The following is a 23,991-nucleotide window of genomic DNA, read 5'->3' as shown; positions in this document are numbered from 1 at the left end:
AAACATGGATCTTCACACATTCTGCATCTTTAATGCTTAAAACTAGATCAGCTAAGCCTCGTGTCAATTCAAACCACATTAGTTTGACAGCTTTTGTTTCCTACATCATGGGTTATGGTCATCAAGACCAGTTTCACAGTACTGGCATAGACTGAAATTTAACTTCTATAACCCTGTATAGAATTGGGAAACACTACAAATTTTGGACCATCTGACACTCCAAATATTGCAATATAGTAATAACAAATTATCTCCTAGCAAAAAAAATATAAAATCATTTTTTCCTCAAAATAAAGATACTGTATCTTTACACCATGACCGTGATATTCAAATATCACAATAAATACAGTACTAGGATTAATGCCAAATTACTAAATTATAATGTTACAACATCTTCAGCTATCTAGAGTGCCTTAGCGTAACCAGGGCAGAATTAGAGAGAAACAACTAGTGGACTGGAACGGATGACTGGAAAGTAATGGAAATGATTTGACCTGATGGGTGACTTCATTTCACTTTGAGTTTTAACGATTAACACAAGTATACCAATGGTATACCATCAGCCTGCCAGGGTAACCACACTGTACACAGGAAATGAGCAAGTGCAAGATGACCCCTCCCTCTTTCCCAAAATGTATACTTCATTTTGTCATAATGAAATCTCTTTGCATAATCCTAGGCTGAAAGAGTTGCTTGCTGTGTTGTACAGACTATCAGAACAGAAATACAGAGAAACAGAAAGGTCTCTTTATAATGGTACACATGTATATTACAATAATTTCTCTGTGCACTGTGTCTGGAGTAGAGACCTCCACACAAGACCAGATGTGTGGAAAGTCTGTAGTTCTCGTCACTGTCTAAAAACATCATTTTTTTTAAGTATTGAAAAACTTTTTAATTTTATAAACCTTCATCAGCTTTTCATTCTCCTTTTCATGTCAAATTTTCTTCAGTGGAGGCCCGGTTTAAGCCAGCAATTGGCAGAAAGATTACTACAAGTCTGTCTCACACCAATCACATGATGAGTTCACCCTGAGGGTTTTGGCAGTCCTTGTGTGTTGGAGTTTATAACAGGGGTTTCCAAATGTCAACAGGACCTTCTGCCCCCAAAATAAATGCTGCTACAGGTTCAAAACAGAAAATCAAAATCAAATCGCCCACTTGAGAAAAGTAGTTGCCAGACTCTTTGTATCTGGTGACGAAACCAGATTAGACTATATTATCCACAGATATACATCCGATGACACTTTCCTGAAACCTCCAAAGACTTTGTTGAAGCTGCACTGATATGTGGCTGAGCGATCTTTGCGTTGTGCGTAGTGCACAAGGTGCATTCCTTTCCCCTCTGTTTCCAGCCAGGCTTTAGTGCAGGTTTGCAGCAGCTATGGCAAAAACCTCCTGGATCTCTCGCACTGTCAGAATCCGAGTCAACATTTGTTCCATGTGCTCTTTGCTGATTGGCTGTGTGGAGTACCAGATCGGGCTGTTTGGTGCCACCACAGGCTCAGGTGTCAGGTAAAAGGTATCATTCCTGCCCTTCACACTCTGGGGACTAAACAAAATATTAGTTCAAGTTATTTGGGAAAAGCAGAATTCTTCCCTCATCATTTAACAGAAATGTTCCTCACAGGTTTCCATTTTATTGCATTTAGTGCAATAGCTTTACCACGTGTTAATGACTGTGTGTTCAGCAGATAAACGACAAAATGCCTGGCTTCCAGGAAGGGATGAACATTGTTTCCCCTCCAATGGTGTGAGGTACTCGGCTCTGTTTGCCAACAACAGACTTCATAATAACTGGCAGTAAATTAGTGCCGGGAGAGGGGGGATTAAACTGATTAATTTACGGTCTCCATACTATTAAAAACAGTATATATAAGCAGCAGGGAGTGCAAAATAATATTACAAGGAGGATACCAGGAATGAGATACACAGACATCAAGAATAGTTGAACAGGTTTGGGCTTCTGTAATTAGAAAAGGAAGAAGCTCACAGAGCTGACTGATAAAGGTCTTTAAAATAATGAATGGGTTGGACAGGGTAGGTGTGGTGAGAATGTTTCCATTTGTAGGACGACCCAAAACTAGGGGGCCATAAATACAAAACAGTTTATAGAACATAGAAAGAATACAGCACAAACAGGCCCTTCGGCCCACAAGTTGCGCCGGTCATGTCCCTACCTACCTAGGCTTATATATAGGCTTACCTATAACCCTCAATCCTATTAAGTCCCATGTACTCATCCAGAAGTCTCTTAAAAGACCCTTTCGAGTTTGCCTCCACCACCACTGACGGCAGCCGATTCCACTCACCCACCACCCTCTGTGTGAAAAACTTACCCCTGACATCTCCTCTGTACCTACTCCCCAGCACCTTAAACCTGTGTCCTCTCATAGCAGCCATTTCAGCCCTGGGAAAAAGCCTCTGAGAATCCACCCGATCTATACCTCTCAACATCTTGTGCACCTCTATCAGGTCACCTCTCATCCTACGTCTCTCCAAGGAGAAAAGACAGAGTTCCCTCAACCTATCCTCATAAGGCATGCCAACCAATCCAGGCAACATCCTTGTAAATCTTCTCTGCACCCTTTCAATCATTTCCACATCCCTCCTGTAATGAGGCGACCAGAACTGAGCACAGTACTCCAAGTGGGGTCTGACGAGGGTCTTATAGAGCTGCATCATTATCTCCCGACTCCTAAACTCAATCCCTCGATTGATGAAGGCCAGCACACCATACGCCTTCTTAACCACCTCCTCTACCTGCAAGGCCGATTTAAGAGTCCTATGGACCCGGACCCCAAGGTCCTTCTGATCCTCTACACTGCTAAGAGTCTTACCCTTGATATTATACTCCTTCATCCCATTTGACCTGCCAAAATGGATCACTACACATTTATCCGGGTTGAAGTCCATCTGCCACTTCTCCGCCCAGTCTTGCATTCTATCTATGTCATGCTGCAGCTTCTGACATCCCTCCAACCTATCCACAACCCCACCAACCTTCGTGTCGTCGGCAAACTTACCAACCCATCCCTCCACTTCCTCATCCAGGTCATTTATGAAAATGACAAACAGCAAGTGTCCCAGAACAGATCCCTGGGGCACACCACTGGTGACCAACCTCCATTCAGAAAAAGACCCATCTACAACCACTCTCTGCCTTCTGCAGGCAAGCCAGTTCTGGATCCACAAGGCAACAGCCCCTTGGATCTCATGCCCTCTCACTTTCTCGAGAAGTCTTGCATGGGGGACCTTATCGAACGCCTTGCTGAAGTCCATGTAACCCACATCTACCGCTTTTCCTTCGTCAATGTGTTTAGTCACATTTTCAAAGAACTCCACCAGGCTCGTAAGGCACAATTTGCCTTTGACAAAAGCTGTGCTGACTGCTTTTGAACATTCTAAACTTCTCTAAATGTTCATAAATCCTGTCCCTCAGGATCTTCTCCATCAACTTACCAACCAGAGGTTAGACTCACCGGTCGGTAATTTCCTGGACTATCCCTATTCCCTTTCTTGAATATAGGAACCACATCCGCAATCCTCCAGAACCTCTCCCGCCTCCATCGACGATGCAAAGATCATCGCCAGAGGCTCTGCAATCTCTTCCCTCGCCTCCCACAGTAACCTGGGGTACATCCCATCCGGTCCTGGCGACTTATCTATCTTGATGTTATTCAAAATTTCCAACACATCCTCTTAATGTCCACATACTCAATCTTTTCAGTCCGCCTCAATCCTGTAGTACAACCACCCAGGTCTTTTTCCACCGTGAATACAGAAGTAAAATATTCATTAAGCACCTCTGCTATTTCTTTTAAAAAGATGGGATGCCCTTAATGTTGGCGAGTCCTCTACCGCTGATGGGACTTTCTCACCTTCACATTTGAGAGATCCTATTCCTTCACATCTTATCCTTTTACTCTTCACATATTTATAGAACGCCTTAGGGTTCTCCTTAATCTTACCTGCCAAGGCCTTCTCGTGACCCCTTCTGGCTTTCCTAATTTCTTTCTTAAGTCCCTTCCTACAAGCCGTATACTCAACAAATCAATATTATAAAAATTCTAACTTTATGCATCGAGTGGATGTAATACACAACTCACGGCCACAGGGAGTGCTGGAATCAAACAGCTTAGAAGCTTTCTAAACAAAACTAAAGAACACGAGAGAAGGAATAAAAACAAGCTGAAAGGCGGAGACAGGGTGGTTACAACAGGAGGAGACACTTGGGAGTGTAAACACCAGGACAAACAAGTTAGGCTGAATTGCCTGCTTTTGTGCTTTATGTCTTTGTTTTATGTAATTCTATGGATATGGTCAGTGGTAAGCTCGCTGCTAGTTAGCATAAAGTCTGATGCGAGCAGAGGTTTAGGAGGCTTGTTGGGAACATTTAACCACACAAGGTGAACAACCAATTAACAAATAAAGTTGATTTTGGAGATTAGGATGGAGGCAGCAAATGTTTTTCACATTGAAGAAAAAATGTTTGCATTAATATAATAACCCCCTGTACTTGGTGTCCCTCTCGCGGTTCATCGTCTGAGCCAATCAGAATCTGAACACGTGACACTAGTCAACCTATTCCAGTAAATTAAGTTACAACAGGAAGGGTCCCCTTGTTCAATGCCTCGGTCTCACTACACTTATCCCCGATATCAGACAGATAAAGGAACACTTATAAGGGATAACAGGTTTGATTAAGAGTGTCTAGTAATGTTGAACAAGGAATATTTCTAATGTGAAAAGTCAGAAGCATAAAGAGAATGTTAATAATTCTGACCCAGTTCAAAGTCACTAAAGGTAGTAAAGTACTGGCCAGTGGCAGCTTATCCACCTTATCCTTTGGAAAGGGTGCAGAGGAGATTTACCGGGATGTTGCCTGGTATGGTGGGAAGGTCTTATGAGGAAAGGCTGAGGGATTTGAGGCTGTTTTCGTTAGAGAGAAGAAGGTTAAGAGGTGACTTAATAGAGGCATACAAGATGATCAGAGGATTAGATAGGGTGGACAGTGAGAGCCTTTTTCCTCGGATGGTGATGGCTAGCACGAGGGGACATAGCTTTAAATTGAGGGGTGATAGATATAGGACAGATGTCAGAGGCAGGTTCTTTACTCAGGGAGTAGTAAGGGCGTGGAATGCCCTGCCTGCAGCGGTAGTGGACTTGCCAACATTAAGGGCATTTAAATGGTCATTGGATAAACATATGGATGATATCAGAATAGTGTAGATTAGATGGGCTTTAGATTGGTTTCACTGGTCGGCGCAACATTGAGGGCCGAAGGGTCTGTACTGTGCTGTAACGTTCTATGCCTTATGAACAGCCATATTCTGAAAAGTTACCGAGAATGCAAATATTCTCACCATTTGAAGAGGTAGAAGTCATAGAGTTTGATGGGACATCGCAGCGGGTTCTCTGGGTTCTCAGACTGCTCCGCATACATATCATCCGTAACTGAAACAAGTCAAAATGGAAGATTTCAGCTTTAAAGTTATTATGGAGTCACTGAATAGTGCAGCATAGACGCCATAGCGCCATCAAACCTGTGCTAGCTCTTTCTAGTAATCCCATTCTCCTGCTTCCCTCTATCTCTACAACTGGAGGTGGAGAAATCATATTTGGGCGGCACGGTAGCACAGTGGTTAGCACTGCTGCTTCACAGCTCCAGGGTTCGATTCCCGGCTCGGGTCACTGTCTGTGTGGAGTTTGCACATTCTCCTTGTGTCTGCGTGGGTTTCCTCCGGGTGCTCCGGTTTCCTCCCACAGTCCAAAGATGCGCGGGTTAGGTTGATTGGCCAGGTTAAAAATTGTCCCTGAGATGCGTAGTTAGAGGGATTAGCGGGTAAATATGTGGGGGTAGGGCCTGGGTGGGATTGTGGTCGGTGCAGACTCGATGGGCCGAATGGCCTCCTTCTGCACTGTAGGGTTTCTATGATTTCTATGATATTTTTAGTTGGCACAGCGTTACCCTGGTTTCTGGGATCTCATTCTTCAGGACAGTTCAACATCAATTCAAAGACAAAGTCAGACATATATTGATTACACTGAGGACACCGAAGATTCCTGCGATCTTGAGAGATGAGAAACTTGGGTGTTATTTTCACTGTTTCTTGCTTAATATCTGTAAAGTGTGCTTAATAAGTTCCACTTGATTCATAAATACTAGTTATTGTATGTAAAGCACCTAGTGTCAGAAATTCAAACCTCAGTTTGTTTCAATTAGACGGGCTTTATACCTCAAAATCCTAAACCTTACACTGTAGCTCTGCAAGCGTGCATCCAATTTCCTTTGGAAATCATTCATCACGTCCATTTCCACCAGCCTCGTAAACAATGAGAACCAGGAACAGAAATATATCACACCAAGGAACACGAGGTTTTAGAACAGGGCTCAAAGCGGTGGGTTTTAAGAAGCGTCTTTACTGCAGCCAGGGAGGAAATTCCATAAACTTGGGACCCAGGCAACTGAAGGCATGGCAGCCAATGATGGAAGAATTAGATTTGGGAATGGGTGTGGCTAGAAATGGAGCAGAGAGATCTGGGAAGGTTGTGAGGTTGGAGGAGATGCAGAGATTGTGGGGGAGAGAGAGAAAAGAAAGGAGGGATTCAAACAAAAAGGAGGAACATTTTAAAATCAAGACTTATATTTAGTGGAAGGTACATACAGCAGCAAACACGGGGTGATGTATACAGTGTAGAAAGATGGGAGGTCATTCTGCTCATTGTGCTGGCTCTTTTAAAGAACATGTTTTGCCATTAAGTATTCTGTTTATCTAATTTCCTTTTAAAAGTTACTGTTGAAACTGCTTCCACCACCCTTTCAAGAAGCACATTTATAAATCCATCACAAAGACCAACTCTCCTGCTCCCAACACCCTTCCTCTGCTTCTGAAATCCTATTCTGGTACCTCCAGACTCGAAACATTGGCTCTATTCTCTCCTCACAGATGCTGTCAGACCTGCTGAGATTTTCCAGCATTTCCTGTTTTTGTTTCAGATTCCAGCATCTGCAGTATTTTGTTTTTAATCTGACTAATTTGATGTTCCTCTGGCCAACCTCCCATCAGTTCTACATTGCAGTGCCTTCAAACCTACAAGGTTGGTGCATATTCCTGGAACATTCAAGCTCTAGTCTTGAACCTGCAACACACAAACAAATTTCCCTCAAACGGCATTTATAGGGGCAGTAGAAGTATTTCATGCGATGGAAGGACTTGGATGTTTTCCTACCAGATGTAGTGTATTAAACACTGAGCAGTACTGACATTTCCCGCTGTGTTCCCACAGAACGTTTCTCCCTTTGCATCACAGGGCAGCACTCTGCTCAAAATGTTCAATCATAGAATCATACACTACAGGAGGCCATTCAGCCCATTGAGTCTGTACCGACCACAATCCCCACCCAGGCCCTACTCCATTAACCCCATACTTACCCTGCTAATCCCCCTGATACCAAGGTCAATTTTAGCACGGCCAATCAACCTAACCTGCACATCTTTGGAGCGTGGGAGGAAACCGGAGCACCCGGAGGAAACCCATGCAAACATGGGGAGAACGTGCAAACTCCACACAGACAGTGATCCGAGCCGGGAATCGAGCCCGGGTCCCTGGCGCTGTGAGGCAGCAGTGCTAACCACTGTGCTACCATGCTGCCCTATAAAATGTTTAATACGCTTCGAAGGGCCAAATGGCCTACTGCTGCTTCTAGTTTCTATTTTTTAAAAGTTCTGTAGCACTCAAAGTAAAACAGGACTCCACTAACCATGAACATTCCTAAGGATATCTCAGTACTTTCTCCAAATCTTTAGTATTGTGGCTGCAAATGATAGTGTCCCTGTAATAAATATCTCACGCAGAGATTGTTTCACAACCCATTTATGCCAGCAACATTAAATTTCTGAAAACTGAACAATTGAAAGGACAGGTTAATGTTTTGCCAAGAAGGGGTCCATCTGAAATATTAATGTGTTTCTCAGCGCTGACAGATCCAGTTGTATGTTCAACATCCAGCTGGATTGTTAAATAGAAAAATAGCTTTGTTTTGATACAGTAGAACCAGTCAGGGGATCGGAAAAACAGTACAGATCTTTTCCTCAATCCACGTTATTAACGACACATTGAAGCAGCAGCAATTTTCCTGTTACCTTTCTGCCCAGTTTGATGCAGGCCCAATGCTTTCAGATAGCGAATACTTGTGCTTTTATCCTTGGGATTTACAGGGCTTTTCTTTGTCTGGCGAACCACTTTTGAGAATGCCAGTTTCATGTGTTGCTCTACACTCTTCAATAGGAAGTACCTGAGTGGAAAGGAAAACAATCACATGGCTGTAAACATCTCGAGCCTCTGCCCCAAACAGGCGAGCTGTGCAAAAAACAGACCATTTAGCTTCACAATCAGAAGCTTGTTAAGTCAAGGTTCACCAGCATCACGTCCACGTGGCATGTCTTCAAAGCTCAAGATAAATACTTCAGCATTCTATCTAAAGGAGGAGAAAGATATTGTCTATCTACTCAGTTTATGGTTGCCTCTTGTGCTAATATCAGCATGGTCAGTCAGCTCAGTCCATACCATCGCATTGTGCTTATGGCCATTCTTGCAGTAAGTGCACCTGTAACTCATTGCTAACTTGTGTTCTCAACTTTTCAGGACCTTATTACACTGGCGATTCATGTAGTATTCCTCCAACTAGTGGATGATACAACCTCAACTTTGTACACTAGGATTTAGTAAACCCTTGTAAAAGTCAATATATTTTGGTGAAGTTGAATAAAAACACACACACAAAGATAAATGTTCCATGCTTGAGCAAAGGGACCTGGGGGTCCTTGTGCATGAGACACAAAAGCCCAGTCTGCAGGTACAACAGGTGATCAAGAAGGCAAATGGGATGTTGGCCTATATTGCGAGGGGGATAGAATATAAAAGCAGGGATGTCTTGATGCACCTGTACAGGGCATTGGTGAGGCCGCAGCTGGAATACTGTGTGCAGTATTGGTCCCCTTATATGAGGAAGGATATATTGGCATTGGAGGGAGTGCAGAGAAGGTTCACCAGGTTGATACCGGAGATGAGGGGTTTGGATTATGAGGAGAGGCTGAGGAGATTGGGTTTGTACTCGTTGGAGTTTAGAAGGATGAGGGGGGATCTTATGGAGACTTATAAGATAATGCGGGGGCTGGATAGGGTGGAGGCGGAGAGATTCTTTCCACTTAGTAAGGAAGTTAAAACTAGAGGACACAGCCTCAAAATAAAGGGGGGTCGGTTTAAGACAGAGTTGAGGAGGAACTTCTTCTCCCAGAGGGTGGTGAATCTCTGGAATTCTCTGCCCACTGAGGTGGTGGAGGCTACCTCGCTGAATATGTTTAAAGCGCGGATGGATGGATTCCTGATCGGTAAGGGAATTAAGGGTTATGGGGATCAGGCGGGTAAGTGGTACTGATCCACGTCAGATCAGCCATGATCTTATTGAATGGCGGGGCAGGCTCGAGGGGCTAGATGGCCTACTCCTGCTCCTATTTCTTATGTTCTTATGTTCTTAAAACATTTGGAACTGTCAAACTACCATACGGACTCAAAATATCAGAAAGGAAATGTTAAAACAGATTAACCTGAGCTTCTATTTATAGGAGGAGCAAGGCTAAAGGTTTGGATTATCAATCGCATTTCTTACCACTCTATTCTGCAACTGGAATGGGAATATGTGGACAATGGGGGGGGGGGGAAAGAATCATTTTAAATCACCATCCAGTTTAACATTACAAAAATAGTGAATACTAAGGGGAACCATTAAAAAAGCTTCATTTTTATCAAGGAGAAGTTTAATCAGGATTATTTCAGAGACTTTCTGCAGTTACTAAGAAGGGGCCAATATCAGGCAAAACACCACCCTCCACTTCTGGTGCTGTTTAAAAAATAATTCAGTTGGAAGTAGAACTAGCAAACAGGAAATCTTCAGACACTGCATCTTACTTTAGAATAAAAACAGAAAGATAAAACACACAACAGTTCATAATGCCTGAAAGAGAAAAACTAGGGAATGTTTCATATGGGTTCCTTGCATCTCGAATAAGCAAATATTCAAGCATTAAGAATTTCAGGTTCAAGTAACTTAAAGGGAAACTCACTTGGTGTTGAAGAACATGAGAGTTGTAAGGAGGGTAGAAGGAGAGTGGGCACCGAGTTGTTTGCATTCCCACAGCATCTCCTCTGTGATGTGGCTGGGGATGATATAACCTATTAAGATAATACAGTGCTACATTACCTTTAGACTTGACAGAAACTACTTTGCAATCAGTGCTGTATCTTTAATTGGCAATAACTCACAGCGAGGTGGTAAATACCAATGCCTCATCCCCAAATGTTAAATTAGCTTTTTACAGAGGGAATTTAGTCAAGTGGATGAATTAACCATTGCAACCCAGGGAGCATGGATATATGTGGTTAATAAGGTACGGCTGTGATGTTGAAATGAGATGCGTTTTATTTGAAACAAAGCATTTCCAAAAAATTCAGGCAGATTCAGCATCAGCTAATCTCAAGATGTTCTGATGATTAATAAGCATGCATTCACCCTTAAACATTGGACAGATCTTTTGGTGTCATTGGTTTAGCACTAAGCACTGTTTTAGGAATAACAACTACAACACGGATGTCACTTATAAACCCCTCCATACCCATCTTGTGTGCTACCTGTAGGAATTCACTAACTTAAACATTCACTTACCCAGAGAACTGATCTGAGGTTGCCAATCCTTCAACACCTCCTGTAACCTCTCAGTGAACTTTGTATAGTAGATATCTGAAAATATATCATCTACCCTGCCATTTTCAAATAGGTACTGAAAAATAAAAATAAAAATAAAAAACTTTCCACAAAACCAAAATAACTACAGCATTTAACACCTGTACAATCGGTGTGCGTGTGTGGGGAGGTTATTCATATTGAAACCAGCCACGTGTAAAACCTGCGTTGTACTTCAGGAACATGGAGCAGGCTAAACTGATGGAGTGGAAGTAGCTCATGAAACATATTCTGCTGTCAGCCAGCTATACTGAGATGGATTTGTTCTACAGGTCTCTTACACAAGGCTATTGCAAGTGATTTTGTAAAGAAATCAATCCTGCTGACAGCAATTTATGAAGTTAAAAATTATGAAAAAGTTCAAAACTATAGCTGGACATGATGTTTCACGTGAGGCGTCCAAAACCAGAAGTCATAAAATAATTTAGTGACTAATAAATCAAAAAAAGAACTGAAAGAAACTTCTATATTTAAGGCAGAGAGTGGTGGGTGCCTGGAACATACTGCCAGAGGAGGTGGTGGAAGCAGGCACATAAGCAACATTTAAGAGACACCTGGATGGGTGCATTAATAGGGAGGGAATAGAGGGATACGGACTGAGTAAGCGCAGAAGTTTGTTTAGTTTAGTTAGGGCATCATGATTGGCACAGGTTTGGAGGGCCGAAGGGCCTGTTCCTGTGCTGTACTTTTTTTGCTTATTTGGAGCATGAACATGGACACATACCAGTTACAAACATACTCAATAGCCTTTTTCTGTGCTGTACATTGGATGTAACCCTGGTTGTGCACTGCTGTTGGCCGCTTAAATGTTGTCTTTATTTTTATATATTCATTCACAGGACATAGGCATCGCTGGCTGGGCCAGCATTTATTGCCCTTCCCTAGTTGCCCGAGGACAGTTGAGAGTCAACCAATTGCTGTGGCTTTGGAGTCATGTGTAGGCCAGGCCAGGCAAGGACAGCAGATTTCCTTCCCTAAAGGACATTAGTGAACCAGATAGGTTTTTCTGACAATCGACAATGGTTTAATGGTCATCAGCAGATCCTTAATTCCAGATTTTTAAAAAATTGAATTTAAATTCCTCCATCTGCCGCAGCGGGATTCAAACCCGGGTCCCCAGAACATTAATCTGGATTAATAGTCTAGCGATAATATCACTAGGCCATCGCCTCCCCATGTCTCAAGAGGACAGACTCCCCCCACCCCCAGATGGAAGGCAAGGCAGAAAAGGCCATTTGCATTACCATTCAGCAGCCCTTCAAGCTGCAGTAATCCAAGCACATCCCTGATGACAATGTAGTGTCTTGTGTTTGTCAAAAAAATGGATATGATAAAGTGGTGTTCAAAATCAAAATATCTGGATATACACAGATCTCTGTCGAGAGAGGCTGGTTTTAAGTCCTCAGTGCAATTCTATTCAGTACTGATTTCAGTACGTTAACCCAACCGTTTCTCTTCACAGATATTGGCTAGCCTGCCAAGCATATTTACCAATCTGCCAACAATTATTGGTTTGAAGCATTATCATTTTTCTTTATTTTACAAAGGGAATATTAGTTATGTGAAAACTGCCACTGTAACTTGCATCCATATCCTTTCACACTCAAAATATACACACACTGACTCTCTATTTTGACAATCAATTCCGACGATTGAATGCCGGAGTTGTTTGAAAATGGAGAATTGATGTGGGTACAATCAACAGGCTGTACCTTTTGTATGCAGAGACAGATATAGTACACCATGTCCGGGTTGTATACCTCACCCTCCGAATTACGAGCTTCTTTTAGCATCAGACACAGTCCATAATTTAGTTCTGCCACTGCTGATGATAGAAGGTCTTCCTGGAAGCGCAATGGCTGACGTCCTTAAAGGGGAAGAAAACATCATGAATACCCAGCATATTTTATTAGCTGCAATGGTCAATATACAAGATTCCTGAAATTACATCGCAGGCAACGGGAAACGTTTAGCATGAAGTAATAATGAACAATGCATTAATCAGTTCTTTATTTGGATGCACAAATTTCACATCAAATGCTGCTCTGCTTTAAGGAGAAGTGGAACTTACAGCATCTAATGAGGCCACATTTCAAATATTGTAGAGTTTTGGTCCCCTTATTTAAGGAGATATATATTAGCATTGGAGGCAGTACAGGAGGTTTCTAGAGTGATCTCGGGCATGAAGGACCTGACACATGAGGAAAGATTAAATCGGCTGGGTTTGTTTGGAAGATTTTTAAGGGTTAGACAGGGTATTTCCACTCATTGGAGAGTGTAGGACCAGAGGACATAGTCACAGAATAAGGAAGTGCTCATTTGAGAAAGAATTTCTTCTCTCAAAAGGTGTTGCGAATCTTTGGAATTGTTTACCCCAGGAAGGCCGAGTCCTTGAACATTTTTCAAAGTTGAGATTGACAGGTTTTTAAATCAGTTGGGGATAATGGCTACAGAGATAAGGCAAGAAAGTGGACTTAGTAATTGCGAGATCTGCCATGATCTTATTAAATGGCGGAGCAGTCTCCAAGGGCAGAATGGCCTATTCCCGTCCCCTTTTCTCAATCTTATGGTCTAAAGAGAGAAAACAACAGGTCAATGTTTTGGCAGGAAGGTCTTTCCCAAAGGTGGCTACAAAGAAATGGCCCAATGGGAGTTCACCTGCATGCTAATCCTTCCTGCATCAGCCCTGTAGCATTAGATATTTCTTTCATCTCTATTGATTCTAGTCAAAATAACAAATACAAGTTGAAGAAACAAAAGTGAATGTACAAGTGTGTTTGTACACAGAGCTCAAGTGTTTTTATGCTCAACACTATTATAGAAACCCTATAGTGCAAGAGGTCATTCAGCCCATCGAGTCTGCACCAACCGCAATCCCACCCAGGCCCTATTCCCATAACCCTACATACTTACCCTGCTAATCCCCCTGACACTAGGGTCAATTTAGCATGACCAATCAACCTAACCCACACATCTTTGGACTGTGGGAGGAAACCCACGCAGACACAGGGAGAACGTGCAGATTCCGCACAGACAGTGACCCAAATCAGGAATCAAACTCGGGTCCCTGGCCCGGTGGGGCAGCAGTGCTAACTGTTGTGCTGCCAAGTGAGCACAAACTGCCATCAGCTTTGTAATTGAGTACCATGCCCAATGTAAGCTTAAAGAAAACTGCACTAGTTATTTATTCAGAGATGAAATCATGGAAACTAAGGGTAGGCTTAATGGCCCTCAGAAAAAAAATTCTCGCCTGTATTAAAAAGGTAGACATCATATTCTTGCACTGTAGAGTCTAGAACTAGGCTCTGAGTGGAAATATCCTCCTGTATCTACCCGATCAAGTCCCCTCAGGATCTGATATGTTTCAATAAGATCACCTCTCATTCTTCGAAACTCCAGTAGGTATAGGTCCAACCTTTCTCCATAAGACCAACCCCTCATCCAAGTAATGAGTCAAGTGAACCTTCTCTGAATTGCTTCAAATGCAATATCTTTTTTTTAAAAATAGGCACCAAAATTGTACACAGATTCCAGATGTGGTCTCACCAAGGTCCTGAACAGCTGCACTAAAACTTCCCTACTTTTATATTCCATTTCCCTTGCAATAAATGCAAACACTACATTTTTACCTCCCTAACCATTTTCTGACTTGCATAACCTTTTGAGATTCATGTACTAGGATACCCAGATCCCTCTGCACCACAGAGTTGTGCAATTTCTCTCTATTTAAATAATATACTGTTTTTCTATTCTTCCTGCCAAAGTGGACAGGTTCATATTACACTTACAATTTTTTACCTACACATTTAACTTGTCTATATCCCTTTGCAGGCTTGCTACCTCCTATCGAGAACTTAATTGGTGTCATCAGCAAATTTAGCTAACATACATTTGGTCATTTCATTCAAATCATTGATGCAGGTTGTAAATAGTTGAGGCCTTGCAACAATCCTTGTGGCACTCCACTTGCTGCAGCTTGCTTCCTGTCAGCTAGCCAATCCTTTATTCATGCTAATATGTCACCCCCTACATTATGTAACCTTATCTTGTGTACCTTTGGTGCAGCATCTTATCAAATGCCTTCTGGATACCCAAGTATACCACATCCACAGGTTCCCCTTTATCCGCATTGCTTGTTACTTCCTCAAAGAGCTCAAATTAGTTGCATACAATTTGTTTTTAACAAAACTGTGTTGACTCTGCCTGTCCAAATGATGATTGTCTAAGTATGCTGCCATTTCCCGGTGACAGATATTAGGCTAACTGGCCTGGAGTTCTCTGCTTTGTATCCTTCCTATTTTCCAATCCACTGGGCTCTTCCAGAATCTAAGGAACTTTGGAAGATTATAACCAATGCATCTACTATTTCTGCAGCCATTTCATTTCAGACCCTAGGTCGTAGGCCATCTAATCCTGGGGGCTTGTCAGCCTTTAGTTCCAACAGTTTTCCCAACACCGGTGGCACAGTGGTTAGCACTGCTGCCTCACAGCTTCAGGGACCCGGGGCAGCACGGTGACACAGTGGTTAGCACTGCTGCCTCACAGCGTCAGGGACCCGGGGCAGCACGGTGACACAGTGGTTAGCACTGCTGCCTCACAATGCCAGGGACCCGAGTTCGATTCTCGGCTTGGGTCAGTCTGTGTGGAGTCTACACATTCTCCCAGTGTCTGCCATGTTAAATTCTCCCTCAGCGTACCCAACCAGGCACAGGAGTGTGGCGACTAGGGGATTTTCACAGTAACTTCATTACAGTGTTAATTTAAGCCTACTTGAGACACGAATAAATAAACAAAAAACCTTCTCCCTAGTGATAGGTCCCTCTCTTCTATCTCCAAGGCGGCCTTCACGACACACGACAGTGCAGAGTCGCTGAGCAGAAACTGAAAGTCAAGTTCCGCACACGAGGACGGCCTAAACCGGGATGTTGGATTTATGTCACACTATCAGTAACCCCCACAGCTTGCCTTCTGGACTTGCAGAATCTCACTGGCTGTCCTGTCACCGGCTTAACCTGTGCTTAATGCTCCCTCCACTCACATTGTCTGTACCTTTAAGACCTGGTTGGCTGTAGAGATTCGCATTCTAATCAGTATTCTGTAACTTGATTTTGTGTCTCTGTATGCCCTGTTTGAGAGCAGATATCCACTCCATCTGACGAAGGAGCAGCGCTCTGAAAGCTAATGGCATTTGCTACCAAATAAACTTGTTGGACTTTAACCTGGTATTAAAACTCTTACTGTGCTTACCCCAGTCCAACGCCGGCATCTCCACATCAATTTTGTATCCATATGCAGAAAAGATAGACACAAAATGCTTGAAAGCTTTTGCCATTTCCTTGATTTCCATTTTCAATTCCCCACACACTCGCTCTCAAAGATCAACACTAGTTTTAGTTACTCTTCTCCTGTTTTGTTACAAAGGCTGCGCATATCCGGATCCCGAGCCTTTAACCATGTTTCCAGTCTCTAACCTTACCTGCTTATGCACTCGGGCTGTCTTTTGCTCCCACACTTTGATTACCATTACTCAAATCATCCACTCTATTACGCCATGTTTTTCATTTTGATTTACTTCATCTCCTTTTGCATGATCCCTTCCTCTGCCACTACTTAGTTTAGAGCCACCTCTACAGCTCATTATACAACTTGCCAGAACTCATGCCAATGTATAGCTCTCACTTTCCCCAGTACTGGTGTCATGAATTGAAGCCCATTTCTCCTACACTAAACTTTGAGCCATATGTTCATCTCAATGCCAATTTGTGCCTGGCTCAGGTAATAATCCAGAGATTACCATTCACGGTTCTGCTGTAAAATTTGGCCCCTAACTGCCCATCATCTCCAAGCAGAACATCTTTTCCAGTACTATCTATGTCACTGGTAGCCATGTGGACCATGACAATTGGACCCTCCCTCTCCCACTGCAAGTTCCTCTCTAACCTCCCTCGAGCCTTTTAAATGTCACTGCTCTCTCTTTTCCCTCTTAGAAAGCTTAACCTAGGATTGCACTGGCACACACTTCTGGAGAACTTAGCAGAAAGCTTTGGATCTGCTTGTCCTCCCTGTAGATTCAATATTAATGTAATTTTTAAAAATTGAGACAGCGTAAGTTTTGAAGATGAATAATTTCCCCAATTGATTATCAGTTCTCGAGAAAGACCTTCAATACTGAACTCTTGAATAACAGCTGCTGCAGCTTTGGAAATACGTGACCAAATCAAATACCTACTAATACATCCAATCTTTTATTTAGGCCGACTCTGAGGTATGTCTTCACGATATTGTGCTCGGATGCAAAACTCCTTGTTGCTTTAACAGAATGTTAGCCCAGTGAACAAACCCAACATACGCAACACTATCTTGGAGGCAGATAACCTGATGACAAGTCAGAAAATTTACATATCTGGGTGCACGGACCAGTGTTCAAGTACAAACTCAATCACCCAATCTGTTGACATACCCTCAGCCACATGGGTAACATGCGTGTGCGCGCATGCGGGTGCACGTGAAGCAGGCTTGGATATCGAGTCCTGTTATGCAGCTCTAATAACCACGACTGATAGAGGCATGCAAGGTGCTTGGTAGTAATCTGCCAAACCAAAGCCAGCTCAAATGTACTGCACAACTGCAACTCTGGTCCAAGTTTCAAAGTTTCCCCTCGAGATTTATACTTCCAGGTGTCCGAGGTCACACTTCTCCAGTCCAAAACACTGCTGCGTTTAGCCGTATATCAATATTCTTCAGCTGTGATAATACTTACTACCAATTGGAGCTGGCCTTTTCTCAGAGTCCTTCTCAAACTCTGCATTCTTGGTCTCTGCCCAACTTTTCCAGACACCAAGGCCTTCCTCTGGTTTCAATGTGTTTGGCAAAAGCACTTCTGGAGGTGGTGGAGGTTGAGATTCCACTTCAGCCACCTGCACTGATTGGGTCTAATAACGAGAAAGGAAAATACTCTCAGGAAGGTTACAATGCCTTGATAAATTCAGGAAACATTTACTCACCATAATATCCATAAAAGCAGCACAACACCAAGACTAATAACATACTGGTTGTGCATTTCAAACTGCTTTATCTTGCAAGAATCAATTGCAAACCACTGATTAGAGTTTACTCTCTTTTGTAACATTGCTCCATTACAATTTTGGGTTTTACATAGAGCCGAATGGTCTTCTATGTTTTTTGAGCCTGCTCTTCAATTTAATATGATCATGGTTGATCCTATATCTCAATGCCATACTCCCACGCTCACCCCATACCCTTGACACCTTTAGAATCTAGAAACGCATCTATTTCCTTCAGTCCAAAGATGCATAGGGTTAAGTGGATTGGCCATGCTAAATCGCCCCTTAGTGTCCAAAAGTGTGCAGGTTGGCAAACAGTATCAAGGAAAATCCCAAAGCATTTTTTACACATAGGCAGGAGCAAGAGGGGAGCTAGGAAAGGGATAGGTCCACTCAAGGACAAAGAAGAGAATTTATGAATTGAGTTGGAGGAAGTGGGTGATGTCCTTAAATACTTTGCATTGGTATTAACAAAGGAGAAGGATATAACGGCTGGTGAATCTAGAGAGGGGTATGTAGATATTCTGGGGCATGCTGATATAAAAATGGTGGTAGTGGTGTTTTAAAAAGCATTAAGGTAGACAAGTCCCCGGGACCTGATGGGATCTATCCCACAATACTGAAGGACATGAGGGTGGAAATTGCTGGGGCCTTGTACAAAATCTTTGTATCCTGGTTCTGGGGAACAAAGCTGGACAAGTGTTCAATGGCAGCAGGGGAGCATTTTAGTGATAGCGACCACAACACGGTACGGTTCAAATTTGTTATGGATAAGGAGAAAGATGGCCTGCAAAAGACAACTTTGGATTGGGGGATGGCAGATTTTATTAAAATAAGACAGGATCTGGCCAAAGTTGACTGGGAACAGCTTCTTGTGGGTAGGTCTACAGTGGGGCAGGCATTCAAATAGGAACTGGGGAGAACACTGGCCTGTTCCTGTGCTTCACTGTTCTTTATGAGGTGGATTGGCCATGATCAATGTGTGGGGTTACAGGGATAGGGTGGGGGTGTGGGCCTATGTAGAGTGCTCCTTCAGAGAGTCGGTGCAGACTTGATGGGCCGAATGGTCTTCTTCTGCACAGCCTTTTGTGATAGAGAACTCCACAGGTTCACCATCCCGGGTGAAGAAATCTTTCCTTATTTCAGTCCTAAATGGTATCCTGAGACAGTGATCCCTTGTTCTAGACCCCCCGCCCCCCCTCCCACCAACCAGAGGAAACAACATCTCTCATCCAGTGTGTCCAGCCCTGTCAGTATTTTATATATTGTAATTAGATCCCTATATTTTTCAATTCGAGAATCTTTTGCTTTCAAGCCTTTATGGAAATAGACCTCATTGTCATAAAAATCCACCTGCTTCATTCATTAGGGGATGGTACGGTGGCACAATGGTTGGCACTGCTGCCGCTCAGCTCCAGGGACCCAGGTTGGGACACTATGAAGTTTGCACATTCTCCCGTGTCTGTGTGGGTTTCCTCTAGGTGCCTTGGCCATGCTAACGTCTCACTCAGTGTACCCAAACAGGAGCCGGAGTGTGGCGACTAGGGGATTTTCACAGTAACTTCATTGCAGTGTTAATGTAAGCCTACCTGTGACTAATAAATAAACTTTACTTTTGCTTTAGGGAAGGAAATCTGTCATCTTTACTTGGTCTGGTCTACATGTGACTCCAGACCCACACCAATATTGTCGACTCTGAAATGGCTTAACAAGCACACATACACTCAAGAAGACAGCTCACCACCACCTTCTCCAGAGCAATTACAGGATGGGCAATAAACGACATCTACATTCCCCGAATCAAGAAAACCTCACTTTTACTGTACTAAATAATTTCAGTTTTTCCAATCTCTCCACATAACTAGAGTAATTTATCCTTGGTACCATTCTGGTATATTTCCCTTACTCCTTTCCAAAGACCTTGACATCCTTTCTAAAGGAGAGGCGGGGGGGGGGTTGGGGTTTGCATAATCCAGTCAAGGTTTAACCAGCGATTTCCAAACATTTAGCATCGTTTCCTTTCTTTTGCATCTGCCCTTTTAATAAAGCCAAGGATTCCACAAGCTGTAGCAGCCTTCTTAAATTTGTCTTGCCTATTTCAGTGCTGTGTGTGTACACCCTCCGGTCTCTGCTTCTGCACCCACCTCCCCCTAACATTTTATCATTTGGTTTATATGGCAACTCATTCTTATCAGAAGTTTTGTAGTTCAGACTTTAATATATTAAATTCACCTGCAGCAGTTTCACCAGTTTGTGTTCTTTTGAAGCCTGTTACTACACTCACTGTTTAGAATGTTTTCAAGCCGTCAGCTGAAAACTAAAATTATGACCTGTATATCCAGATTATTATCCAAAATGCAATGGCTGCAATACTGATCCCAAGGGACCATCGATGTATCCCTCCTTTTAGTTTGGAGTAATCATTCACCGTTATTCTGCTTTCTCATATCCATGCTGCCACTGCCCCTTTAATTGCATGGGTTTTAACTTTGATAAACAACCACGTGATGGATTTGTTAGCAAACACTTTTGAAAGTCGATATACACAGCACCAACGATACAATGAATATCAATCCTCCATCATTGAAGAACAAAATCAAACTCTCAGGCACTGACATTGGGGTGATCAACCTTATGTTCTCCAATCAATAATTTTGTCCCTGAATAACCTCTCAAGGACAATTGGGGATAGCAGTAAACACTGGCCTTGCCAGTGATTCCCACAGCCCAAGAATGAACATAAAGTTTCCCCACCACTGGTTAGGCTGATTGGCCTGTAGCTGCTGGATCGATCCTCTCCCTTTCCAAACAGGGTTGTAGCATTTGCAATCCTCTCGTCCTTGGCAGCATTCTCAAATTGAAGGGGGATTGTAAGATTGCATCCATTGCCTTATTATTTCAACACTTACTTCCCTCAACCTGGACTGCATTCCATCTGGACATGTTGACTTTATTACACTGAGCACTGCCAAGCTTTTAAATACCCCCTTAACTGTAATCCCGTCCAATTTCACCACTTCAAGGACTCAATCAGTGCCTCAGCCAGGCCTGCTGCCTCCAGAGTTCATGTCGGTAGTTTGCCATCCTCAACAGGCCCCCAAGTTCATATAATCAGTGAATACTCACTAGTGAGGCAGTTTCAGATCCACCCACTCAAAATATGATTCAAGTTAAAAAGACACAATTTAATGAAGGGCAGTGGAAATAAGCAACTGAAGAAACTCTCGTTGGATCGCAGTTCAAAGAACAAAGAATACAGCACAGGAACAGGCCCTTCGGCCCTCCAAGCCTGTGTCGCTCCCTGGTCCAAACTAGACCATTCTTTTGTATCCCTCCATTCCCACTCCGTTCATGTGGCTATCTAGATAAGTCTTAAATGTTCCCCGTGTGTCCGCCTCCACCACCTTGCCTGGCAGTGCATTCCAGGCCCCCACCACCCTCTGTGTAAAATACGTCCTTCTGATATCCGTGTTAAACCTCCCCCCCCTCACCTTGAACCTATGACCCCTCGTGAATGTCACCACCGACCTGGGGAAAAGCTTCCCACCGTTCACCCTATCTATGCCTTTCATAATTTTATACACCTCTATTAGGTCACCCCTCATCCTCCGTCTTTCCAGTGAGAACAACCCGTTTACCCAACCTCTCCTCATAACTAAGCCCTTCCATACCAGGCAACATCCTGGTAAACCTTCTCTGTACTCTCTCTAAAGCCTCCACGTCCTTCTGGCAGTGTGGCGACCAGAACTGGGCGCAGTATTCCAAATGCGGCCGAACCAACGTTCTATACAACTGCAACATCAGACCCCAACTTCTATACTCTATGCCCCGTCCTATAAAGGCAAGCATGCCATATGCCTTATTCACTACCTTCTCCACCTGTGACGTCACCTTCAAGGATCTGTGGACTTGCACACCCAGGTCCCTCTGCGTATCTACACCCTTTATGGTTCTGCCATTTATCGTATAGCTCCCCCCTACGTTAGTTCTACCAAAATGCATCACTTCGCATTTATCAGGATTGAACTCCATCTGCCATTTCTTTGCCCAAATTTCCAGCCTATCTATATCCTTCTGTAGCCTCTGACAATGCTCCTCACTATCTGCAAGTCCAGCCATTTTTGTGTCGTCCGCAAACTTACTGATCACCCCAGTTACACCTTCTTCCAGATCGTTTATATAAATCACAAACAGTTCCTTGATCTTAAGTAGCATCAAGCATCTCACCAAGGCCATTCTTTAACTAAAAGCTGGAAAAGAGATTGTTGGCATGGGTCTGAACCCAGGGAAAGGGTCACAGCTGATCTTCCCCTCGCTCAACATCCATGTAAACAGAATTTAAAATGGGATTCACTTGTTAGTAATCAGCTGGAAGTTGGTTTTATTCCCTGATGTTCTTTAATCCAAGAGACACAATCGTAGCTAGCTCAGCACAGCTCCGATTGGAATCTAGGACTACCTTAAGTGAGAATGCTTGCAGATTTCAATTGCGCTGTGCTTCTCCAAAATGTACATTCCACCCACTGTTCTCTTACCTGTAGCTGCTGTGGCTGGTGTTGCTGCTGCGGATCCCACAGCTGCACCGATTGCGCTTGTGCCTGGTATGGGCTTCCCACGGCTTGTACTGCCACTGGAATATGGATATTGCCATTCATGAACTGTGCTGGAAAGATGGTATTGGCTAGCGTATGAACCACCTCCTCATGAGAGTTTTTCATCACTGATCCAGAGGTCACCATTTTATCCTTATCGTCCTCCAACTTCACAGCTGCTACAGCAGTAGGTGAACCACCGACTTGTACAACGTTGTAGGCCTCCTGAGGGATGGTTACATGTGTGGCAGTCAGTTGTTGCATATCAGTACGAGGTTGTGTGGAATACACAGGGATGGCCCATGTCTCCCCACCTGGGCTGGTGATTGTACCAGCTGCTGTTGTATAGAGGTGAGCACTGTCCACTGTCAAAAGATCAGGTCTTAGAGACACATACCCTTGTTGCTGCCCCTGTGGAATAGCCAGCACTGTAGCTACAGGTTGCCCAGTAATAGTGTATGAAACCGTGATGGGCATATCCACCTTGCGTTTCTTGACTGGCTGGAGTACATTTGAAGTACTGGACCGCCGTTCCCCTTCACGAGGAGAGTCTTGTTGTTGAGTGGGAGAAAGGGTGCTCACCGTTTGGATCTGAATCTGCTGAGCTTGGCCAGAGACAAGCTGAGCTTGGATCTGTTGCTGCTGAATATGTTCATCGGAGATTTCAGATGTTTGCATTTGCTGGGAAGGCTGGATGTGTTGCACAGAGATCTGAGTGGCCTGAAGTTGCTGAGCTGTGGTCGGACTGTGCATGGCCTGAATCTGCTGTGAAGACTGCTGCTGCTGCTGGGCAGTCACTGACTGAGGCTGCACCTGGACCTGAATCTGATCAGGGGATGGATGGAGCTGGGGAGACAGCTGCTGGCTGGAGATGTGCTGTGGCGATTGTTGCACCTGAACCTGAACCTGCAAGAAACAAGACAAACATGCATTTTGAAAAAGGCTTCAATTTTATCCTTTTCACATCCTAGTCATACATTGGCAACCATTTAAAAGTATGAAACGGAAGATGGTGGAGAGAAATAGTTTAAGTTAATATACAGTAAAACTTTACTTAGATATGGATTCTACAGTGACCTTGAAAACTTTTGCTTAACGATGAGCTTGTTTGGGTAACTTGTATCATTTTAATTTTAAAAATTGACAAGTTTCTGCATTGCATGAAAGATTACAAGAAACCATACAATCCTAACCAAACTAACACAGCCTAGTTGAACTAAACAAGTTTACTCAATACTTGATGGCACTGCTTTGATCGTACATTTGAGTTCTTGGTGGACAATGCAAGTTACTCAGAAAATTACACTGCATGAACTGTATTTTCACCAAAGTTTGTGACTGATTATTTGACATGATGCTATACTGAACGTTAGCAGCCTGTGATGGGGGACATGGTGGGTGAGTCTAATCCTACTCTCATTGACAGCCCATACAAGTGCACTTGCAACATATACGCTAAAAACGATGAAGCCTCATGTGATTGCTGAGTTATTGTGACTAAACACTTCCTATTCCTCCAATCAGGTAAATC

At 43.3% G+C, this 23,991-nt stretch overlaps 1 protein-coding gene across 3 annotated transcripts in view; it reads right to left on the bottom strand.

The window, feature by feature from the left end:
* Positions 1-733: 733 nt before the first annotated feature.
* Positions 734-23,991, bottom strand: part of qrich1 (glutamine-rich 1) — a 53,351-nt gene continuing 30,093 nt past the window's right edge. For all 3 annotated transcript variants that reach the window (XM_078210036.1, XM_078210037.1, XM_078210035.1), the window contains exons 3-10: positions 22,404-23,366; positions 17,565-17,736; positions 12,517-12,671; positions 10,727-10,841; positions 10,128-10,236; positions 8,148-8,299; positions 5,367-5,457; positions 734-1,552 (exon numbers count right to left, since the gene is read on the bottom strand). In XM_078210036.1, coding sequence (XP_078066162.1) covers positions 1,363-1,552; positions 5,367-5,457; positions 8,148-8,299; positions 10,128-10,236; positions 10,727-10,841; positions 12,517-12,671; positions 17,565-17,736; positions 22,404-23,366 — 1,947 coding nt within the window. In that variant the 3' untranslated portion in view covers positions 734-1,362. The remainder of the gene's footprint in view (positions 1,553-5,366; positions 5,458-8,147; positions 8,300-10,127; positions 10,237-10,726; positions 10,842-12,516; positions 12,672-17,564; positions 17,737-22,403; positions 23,367-23,991) is intronic.

Source organism: Mustelus asterias, chromosome 3 (genome assembly GCF_964213995.1).
Source record: "Mustelus asterias chromosome 3, sMusAst1.hap1.1, whole genome shotgun sequence".
NCBI lineage: Eukaryota > Metazoa > Chordata > Chondrichthyes > Carcharhiniformes > Triakidae > Mustelus > Mustelus asterias.
The sequence above is the reverse complement of the archived record's forward strand: the minus strand, read 5'-3'. Positions and strand labels throughout refer to the sequence as shown.